The 10133-nt window shown below is 22.5% G+C and overlaps 1 protein-coding gene across 1 annotated transcript in view; it reads right to left on the reverse strand.

Annotated features, from left to right (window-relative positions):
• The window catches only part of LOC117173386 (zinc finger matrin-type protein 2), a 16490-nt gene extending 6730 nt beyond the window's left edge, over positions 1 to 9760 (reverse strand). Inside the window, exons 1-3 of the mRNA XM_033361914.1 lie at positions 9552 to 9760; positions 4564 to 4861; positions 695 to 840 (exon numbers count right to left, since the gene is read on the reverse strand). Of these exons, the coding sequence (XP_033217805.1) occupies positions 695 to 840; positions 4564 to 4861; positions 9552 to 9557 (450 nt within the window). The 5' untranslated portion in view covers positions 9558 to 9760. The remainder of the gene's footprint in view (positions 1 to 694; positions 841 to 4563; positions 4862 to 9551) is intronic.
• Between the last annotated feature and the right edge of the window lie 373 nt (positions 9761 to 10133).

A 10133-nucleotide genomic window follows, 5' to 3' on the forward strand; every position in this document is an offset into this window, starting at 1 on the left:
GCAAAAAGACGACTTTTTAATATGATTTAGTTTTTCAACTAAGAAAAAATGGCAAAAAACTGTTAAATTTTTATGCCGAAAGATGAATTTTCAACCAAAAAATTTAATAAAAATCTTCAACCATATCTTCAACCAAAAGGTTAATTTTTAGCAAGAGTTTCACTTACAACCAATTAATTAAATTTTCATTAAAATAAATTTGAAAAAAAAAATGTAGTAGCTGATATTTTCAAAACAATGTTTTAATTTTTAATCAAAATCAGTTTAATTCAACGCAAAAAGACGACTTTTTAATATGATTTAATTTTTCAACTAAGAAAAAATGGCAAAAAACTGTTAAATTTTTATGCCAAAAGATGAATTTTCAACCAAGAAAATTAATATTCTAACCTTAGGAACAAACTTTTCATCAAAATATATAAACAATACATTTTTAACTAAAAATAGAACAGTTAAATTTGCAGCTGAAAAAAATTAATTTCAAATAAATAAAAAACGCATTTTCAACAAAATAGTTCAATACAGCAATATAAAGCTACTTTTACTAATAATGAATTGTTATTCAATTTTATCCTGGGATTTAAAAAAAAAAATGAGCACGTTCTCGAAAAAAAAAAACCACTGAAAGTTCCAGGTTTTTTAGGTAGAGTAGACACCCTGGAATGTAAAAAAAGAAATTAATTAAAAATCTTACCTCTTCTTTTAGTTCTTTAACCCTTTGCTCTAGGTCATAGTCTTTTTTCTTTTCTTCTAATTTTCTTTTATTAATTGCGAACCTCGCTCGCACCTGTTCGACATTCGATCTTTCGATCTTCATCGACATTCCCAGATTTCTCTGGTCTGAAAAATAAGAAATAAATCAAATAAAGAATGATGTTTTTTGATTATTTCTTAAATTTATTGATCTTTTTTGCTGTTTCTTACTTCGAATTCCCGGTTTTTTTTTTTTTTTTTTTGGTCAACCGGAAAAACAAATAAACGGATTGTCAACCTAAATGATAAATTTTCAACTAAAACGATGAATCTTCAACTGAAATAGATGCATTTTCAACAGCCAGAAATTAATTTTTTACTAAAACAAAGGAAATTGTCAATAAAAACTTAAATAATTAATTTTAAGTTAAAAGAATTAATCTTCAAACAGGAGAACTTTAAACTAAAAAAACTAAAATTTCAAATAGAATGGTAAACTTTTAACTGCAATAGTTAAATTTTAAACCAGAAATATGAATTTTCAACCCAAAAGATTAATTTCTAAAAAAAAAAAATGAATTTTTAATTAAAAAAAGCTAATTTTGCAACTACAAACTAAATAATTAAATTTCGAGTCAAAAAATGAATGCTCAAACAAATAATTAAATTTGTTATTTAAAATAATGAAATATTCAACTGGAATAATAGTTACGTTTTCAGTTAAAAAAATAATAATTTTCAATCAAAAACAGAAACAAAATAGTTCAATTTTCGGCAAAAAAATTTCTTTTCATCCAAAGAAAAAACAAGTTTTCAATTACATAGCTCATATTTCAACCAAAGAAATTAAGTTTTAATTTAAATTATGAATCTTAAACAACACAAATTAATTTTCAACAAAACAGTATAACTTTCAGCCAAGTAATTTTATTTCCAACATAAAAAATGAATTTTCAACTAAAATTATACGTATTTAACAGTAATACTTGAATTTTTAACCGAAAAGAAGATTTTTCAAACAAGAAGATTAACTTGCGAAGAAAAAGATCATTTTCTACCAAAAAATAATCCAATTTTTAACCAAGTATGTGGATTTTCCTAGAAATATTTAAATTTTCAACTTAAAAAGACAAATTTTCATCGAAATTGTTCGATTTTAAATAAGAAAAGATCATTTTTCAACAAAAAATGGTCATTCAAATTTCAGTTGAAGGAATTCATTTGTAAAGAAACTGATGGATTTTCAACTAAAATTATGCATTTTCTACAAAAAGCCGAATTTTTCACAAAGTACATATATTTTCAAACAACTAATTTAATTTCTAAATAAATAACAAAATAATAAAGTGAAATCACTTTTTTCAATTGACAAAAAATGATTTTACTTTAAAATAAAAAACATTTGAATTCATAAAAAGGTCGAATTTGCAATTAAATACCTGATTTTTTACCATAATATTTTCATATTTCAACTTTTATTGTAAATCAGAGTTAAAATCGTCCAAAGTAGACAAATTAATAACAGAATAGTTGAATTGTTAACCAAAACAAATTAATTTTTAACCAAACATTTACATTTCTTACCTCAAAAAATTACATTTTTACCAAAAGAGACGAATTTTCTACAAAATATTTTCTAACAAGAAGATCAGTTTTTTAATAAGACCAATTTTCTACAAAATGTTAACATTTTAAACCAAAAATATGAGTTTTTTTAATCTAAAATGATGAATCTTTAACCAAAAGCGATAAATTCTCAACAAACAATGTAATAGTTGATATTTCAGTCGAAAAAGATTTTTATTTTATATAAAAAAGCCATAAAAATGACGAATTTTCATCATCATATTTAAATTTTCAACCAAGAATGATGAATTATAAACGAAAAACGTAATTTTGCATTTCACCAAAAGATTAAATTTATACTAAAAAAGTGAATTTTTAACCAAGAAGGATGACATTTCTATTAAAAACGATTAATTTTGAAACAGATTTTAAATTAACTCCAATTTTCCTTCTTTATTTTCTTGAAACCCCTCAAAATTCTTAAAAAGTTTCTAGTTTTTTATATCAGATGTTGTGATCTTACTGAAATTACAAAATAAACTTTTAAATCTTTTACATTATTTTTCAAGTTTTTAGAAAACCAATGGAAATTTTTTTGAAATTTACTTATAAAATTAATTTTTCAGCAAAAATAATTATTCAAAATTTCCCCAGGAATCATAAAAAAACTAATTTTTTCGAAATCTTAAAAAATCTACATTTTGTTATAAATTGAAAATTTTTGCTTTCAAATCTTTTACATTATTTTTCGACATTTTAGGAATTTTTTTCAAATGTTTCGAAATCTTCAAATATCGACATTTTGCTTTATATTTTTTTAACCTTCTCAAAATTTAAATTATTTTAGAATCTTTTAAAAACTTCTATGACTTCTAAATATCTTTTGAAATAAATCAGTTTTATAAAAAAAAAAAATTGAAATCTTGCAGAGTTGAAAAACTGGTCTTAAAATCTTCCAGATTCTTTTTCAAGATGATTTGAAACCTTAAAATGTTAAAATTAATCTTTTAAAATGAAACTTGAATCATTTTGAATTTTTCCAAAAATCTTATTGCCCGTGGTGCAAAAAATTCCATTTCTATTAAACTTTGTATCGCTTTTAATTTTGTTTTTACAACAAGAGACGAATTAAAAAATTCAAAAACTTTTTAAATATTATTTTTTCAACATTAAAGAAAAATTTATAATTTATATAAAAAAATGTCAAAACATTAAAAATTGAAATTGTATTACTTATAATTAAAAACTTCGAAATTAAATAATTGAAAATTGTAAACTTTTAGATTTGAATAATTTTAGATTTAAAGCGATTGAAATTTGATAGTTTGAAATTAAAGACTAAATTGATTCTTTCAAAGTCAAAGCTTCTGAAATTATAAAATTTTAAATTGTTATGACATATAAAAATTATAATAAAGCTGTTTGGACCAATTTTTCTAAAAATTCAGAAAATGAATTATATTATTCTAAAAAAAAAAACTTTCGAAATAAATAGTCATTCTAAATGGGAAATATTAAAAATGAAGAAATTTCCACTCCGAAACTATCAAACTTAAGCGAATGCGAACTTCATTTCCAACTGAAAAAAATTGTAGCAACCAAAAATTGTGATATTAAAACTTTTTTTATAATCAAACTCTTCAAAATTTCAATTATTTGAAGTTTAAATCGCTTGAATTTAATCATAATTTTTAAATGTCTGATTATAATTTCCATAAAGTAATTTAATTTGAATTGCAAAATTGAAACCGATGAAAGGGAAAAATTAAGAATTTAGCGTTCAACATGAAAATTCAAAACTCTAAAATTCGAAATTACCAAAATTATTTCTTTCTTTCAATCTTAAACTAAAAATCAGACAATTTCAAGTTTTTCAATTCGAAATTGCTTTATATTTACATATAAAATTATTAAATTCAAAACTTACTACCAAGGCTTTAAATATGAAATTTAAAAATATTTAATAGTCCTGATAATTTAAATATTTAAATTTGAAACTACAATATAGTGAAATTAAAAATTATAAACCTAAAAAAAATAATCCAAAAATCAACTCAAAGATTAAACTGTTTTAGGATTGCGCATTCAAAACTATCATTTAAACTTAAAGTTTATAGAAATGTTAAATAAAAATTAAAAACTAAAAAAAATGGAGAATTTTAAATATTGCAATAAATATTCTGAAACTTAAAAGTTGATTTATTCTGAACACTTTGAAAATTATATACTTACTAATTGGAAACTTTCAAAACTTATAGATTTCATTGGATTTAATTAAAATATTATTTTTTTTTTTAGACTTACGTTTCGTTCCATTGATGTGATCCAAAAAATTAATGGAATCTTTGACGACACAGTCGCAGACATTGCAATAATATCCGCCAGTCTGTGAGGAAGGTGTCGACTTATTAATGACAACACTTTTTCCCAATTTCGATTCCAGATCGACTTTATAATCTCGTTGTTTCAAAAGTTCACGCTTTACGGCTGGCTGTTTCGGAATTCCAAGATCCTCTTCTGCAATTTCTTCTTGGAGTCGCTGCAAGGCGATCCTTTCGTAATCTTCGCGATTCCATTTTCTGCGGTGATCGACCGGACGTTGCTGTGATAAAAAATCCAATTTTTAATCAAATTTTAAAGGATACAATTTTAAGAGTTGCATTTTACACATTTTAAACATGAAATCGCTAAGTTTTAAGAGCTTCATTCGAACGATTGAGTTTTTAAAAGCGAAAGGGGCCGTGCATAAATTAAGTAAAATTCTTTTCTGACATTTTTAACTACGTACTCCCGTTTTGACCAAGAAAGATTAAATTTATATCAAAAGAAATTAATTTTCAAATAAAAGTAAAAAGGAAAAATTTCAAAAAGAGTTGAATTTTCAACCAAAAAGAATAAAAATGTTTTCCAACTTTGATTTGAACCGGTTTTTCAATAATTTTTCAAATTGTGATTTTTATAAATTATTATACCATTTAGTTTAGAATTCTTAATTCGAAAATCTTTCACTTAAAAAAATTTTTATTTTAGATTTTTAATTTTTAAGCATTTATTTTGAGTTAAAGAATTTTAAAATGCAGTCTTAAAGGCAAAAAAAATTAAAAATCAGAAGTTTTTAGAATTGAAGATTTTTTTGATAAAAAACAGGGTGGCTGCTGGTCCGGGAAAATGATAATTCTATGAATTTTCGGAAGAAAAATCTGCCCAAGTTTGATTTGAACCTTTTTTTAAAGTAATTAAAGTGCAGTTTTGAAGATTTGAACATTAAAAAATTTTAAGTTGAACATTTTTGATAAAAAACAGTTTTATTTTATCAACTGTAAATGTAAATATAAAAATTATTTGGAAAATGGATCTATACTCTAAGTATAGAAATCTGAACAATAATTGATTTGACAAAATAATTCTAGATTCGGTTTTGATAAGAATTGAAATTAATGTGTCATTTATTCCGATAATTTTATTTTTAAATGAAAATTTTCATGATTTATCGATAATATATTTTAAATTCAGAGTTTCAGGTCTTCCTTTATATTATTTTTTTATATTAAATTTAACAAATAAATTTATTGATATATTATTTCTATTAATTTTTTTAGCCATTAAAAAATGTAAGCGTGCATTTTACTATTTCCAACTTAAAAATAAATCCATAATAATATAGTCATAATTGAAGGTTTTTATTAAATTAAAAATATTGTGAGTATAAGTTATTTAATTTTTATCCCATTTAATTTGAAATTTCTTAATGTAGAAAAAGAATAAGTATTTCATATTTACAATTTTAATTGTTCTATTTAAAAAGTGTTTAATTTATAAGTGAAATTGTTAAATTTTGACGCATAAATAACAATTAAATACTTATTATTTGCAGAAAAAAATTTGAGTAATTCTAATATATTTCGAAGTTTTGAAAAGATTCAAAATTAATTGAAAACTTGAAAATATTTCAAGTATAATTTAAACGAAGTGTGTTAACATTTTTTTCAGAACTTCTAAATATGTTTTAAAAACAATCGAAATTTTCAAAGTGTATAATCATTTTCAATTTTTCTAAAAATCTTTAGACATTATTTTATTCGTTTGAAGTCTTTCACAATTCTTAAAAAAATTCTAAATTTTTGTTTCAAATCTGCAAAGATCTACATTTTATTTGAAATTCGGCTGTAAGTATTTGAAATTATTTCAAGTTCTAAATTTAATTCGAATCTTTTTAAAACTTTTAAATATCTCTTAAAATTACTCTAATATTTTTAAAAATAATAAATGTTCTATTGTTACTTATAAATTCAATTTTGTTTTAAATTTGCAGGATTTTCTAAAAATTATACAAAAAATTCAATTAATTTTGAAATATATTTAAAAGTCCCGAAAAAAAATTCAAAATTTACTTTGAATTTTGAAAAATTTTAAAACACTTCTAGATTTCTCAAAATTTTATTGCTTTATATGGAAAAATGTTTAGAATATAGTTTGATTTTTTAAATTTCATTGGCCGTGAAAAATGTTTGCGAATCGGGAAAAAACAGGACATTTTTTTCTTCTAATAAAACGGCCACCCTGTAATTTTTAAGTCAATATTAAATGGAATGAATCAATATTTCAACTAAAAAGTATATATTAAAACAAAATTAAAAACCTTTTAAAGTTCAACCATGCAGTTTCATTTTTAACAAACAAAAATTATTTCCTACGACCAACGAAAAAGAATTTTGAATAAATTATCAACCAAAATGTTAAATTCTCAACGAACATTAATTTTATATTAAAAAAGATGAATTCTCAACAACATACATCAACTTTGAACAAAAATGGTTGAATTTTTCAACTAAACAAGATAAATTTTTACAAAAAATGCAATATTAACATTTTTATTTAAAAAATGTATTTTCAACAATAATAAAATGTTCTACAAAACAGTTGAATTTTCAACCAAATTGTTAAATTTGCAGTTACAAAGTTAATTTTTAACAAAAACAACGAATTTGCAACAAAGCAGTTACATTTTCAACCTAGCAAGTTGAATTTTTAACGAAAAATTTTAATAATATTATTTGAATTGATTTTTAAGTTATTATTAACTCTACTAAATTAATATTTCAACTGAAAAATATATATTTAAAAAATTAAAAACAGTTTACTTTTCAACCATACAGTTGAATTTTTGACAAACGAAAATTATTTTCCACAACCAACGAAAAAATCTTTTGAAAAAATTATATAAATTATCAACGAAAAATTAATTTTATATTAAAAAAGATGAATTCTCAACAACGTACATCAACTTTGAACAAAAATGGTTGAATTTTTCGACTCAACGAGATCAATTTTTATAAAAAATGCAATATTAAAATTTTTGTTGAGAAAAATTATTTTTCAGTAATAAAAAAAAGTTCTACAAAACAGTTAAATTTTTAACCTACAAAGATGAATTTTAATGAAAAAGTTTAATCATATTATTTGAATTGATTTGTAATTATTTTTTAAGTTATAATTAATTCGAACGAATTAATATTTCAACTAAAAAATATATATTAAAAAAAATTAAAAACAGTTTACTTTTCAACCATACAGTTGCATTTTTAACAAACAAAAATTATTTTATACGACCAACGAAATTTTTTTTTTGAATAAATTATAAAAATTATCAACCAAAAAGTCAATTTTACCGAGAAGATTATTGATCTACAAAAAAACACGAATTTTCTACAAAATCGTTAAATTTTCAATTTAAAAAATTAATTTTTAGAAACAAAAAACGAATTTTCAACAACATAGCAGAGTTTATCAAATAAAAATATGATTTTTTAACGAAAAATGTTAATAATAATAATATTAAATGATTATTAAACTAAATTAATATTCCAACTAAAACAGATTTTTAACCAAGATTTTTTAAAGTATTTTTAGCCAAAGAAATTGACTTTCTACAACAACAAATATTTGTAAACAAATTAATTACATTTTAACCGAATGGTTGAATGTTCAAACAAGAAGATTAATTCTCTATCAAAAACACGAGTTTTTAACAAATTACACACATTTTTAATCAAATTGTTTGAAAACTAATTTTTTGTTGGAAATTGATATTTTTTAGTTTAAAAGTTCAACTTTATTTATGAAATTTCCAGTTAAAAAAGAGACAATTTTTAATAAAGTACTTTAAATTTAAACCGAGAAGATTAATTTTCTACTAAAACAACATAAAATTTTTAATAAAATACATCGATTCCTAACCAAATAGTTGAAGTTTCAACTAAAACGGATAAATTTATTGCCAAAAATGGAACATTTAAATTTCCAGTTTTTATAAATTAATTTTTAAACAACAAATCAAATAGTTCCATTTTCAACTAAAAAAGTTAAATTTTCTACCAAAAATGGAACACTTAAATTTTCAACCAAAAAAAGCCAACAACTAACTTCCAAACAAAACAGATCAATTTTCGACAAAAGAAATTAATTTTAAATTAAAATGATAAATCTCTGAATAAACAAAAAATAATTTACAACAAAGTAATTTATCTTCGAACTAAATATTTGATTTTTCTACCAAATTGTCAAACTTTTGTTTTTTAGTGATTCACAAACGTAAAAATATATTACGTAATGCAGAGTAGTGTTTTTCTAAAAATTTAACTAAATACGCAAAAAAATTAAGTTCCTCTTTAACCTGCAAAATTTGATTTTAACTACGAAATTCTTGGCAATTAAAAAAAAACTAACATAAAAAAAGAGGAAAGAAAAAGAAGTCAAACTCCTTTTGAAATTTTTTAGTTTATAGCGTTGAAAAGGGGTTAAATGAACACCAGAACTTTGATAGATTTTTTGTAAATGTTTTTTTTTATTTTTATATAAAAAATAAAATATGAACAGACGATTATACTTAAAATTTATAATTAAGGTTTAAGGTTTATAATTAAAATCCATATTTTTAAACGCTTAACAAATTGAACTGAATATTCTTACTAACTTTTATGAATAAACATTAAAATTATTTATATATTATTGTTATTTATATTACAACAAATGGTTTTACGGAACCTGATTATCCCTAGAAATTCTCGAAACATCAAAATAAATGTTTAGTTTTTTTCATAAGGTCAAGCAATATGTAACATGCAATGAAAATTACATTCCTGAATAGTTTAAAACCATATGTTATAATTAATTTGATATTTTTTCAACTTGTTGATGAGAAGCTTTGAGGTTAGGCTTCAGATTGTTAAAAAATCAGACAGCGACAGGGATATTATGAACTGGTTATTTTGTTCTATTTTCACTAAACCTACCGCCATTGTTGGTGCTCCAGGTAGAATAACTGGGGTTTATGACAATAACAGGTAAAATCGTTATTCTAGAAAAATCGAAAGTGATAAATATTTTATCTGTCAAAACCGTCAAAACACTCAAGAACCACTAACGTACGCAAATACAGTGTGCACACTCATTGTCCAATGCAAAACGAACAAAAATGAACTGAAATGATCCGCATCCGTGCGTTGTTTAGCTACTGCGTGCATGTCTAGCTACTGCGCTTGCCCGATGCAGCGACCCTCATTGGTCGCTTTTGCCGCGCAATTTAAACCAAGAAGAATCAACAATTATTAAAAGAAAAATATATACTTATTATAAATTGCACATTTATATTAGAAATTACGCAAATTGCGATTAACATTTATTTCACCAACGAATTTTTAAATTAATTTCTAACATTTAATATAATATGTATGAATATTCACATAATCCAACCAATGCCTATTGGTACTGAAAAATGCGGCTATTTGTACTAATATTTCGCGATACACATGGCTTATTAAATAAACATTTTTGTTCTTCAAAAATCTTGGTCAATGAAATATAAATTCATCTTT

The sequence above is a fragment of the Belonocnema kinseyi genome, chromosome 5 (assembly GCF_010883055.1).
Source record: "Belonocnema kinseyi isolate 2016_QV_RU_SX_M_011 chromosome 5, B_treatae_v1, whole genome shotgun sequence".
NCBI lineage: Eukaryota > Metazoa > Arthropoda > Insecta > Hymenoptera > Cynipidae > Belonocnema > Belonocnema kinseyi.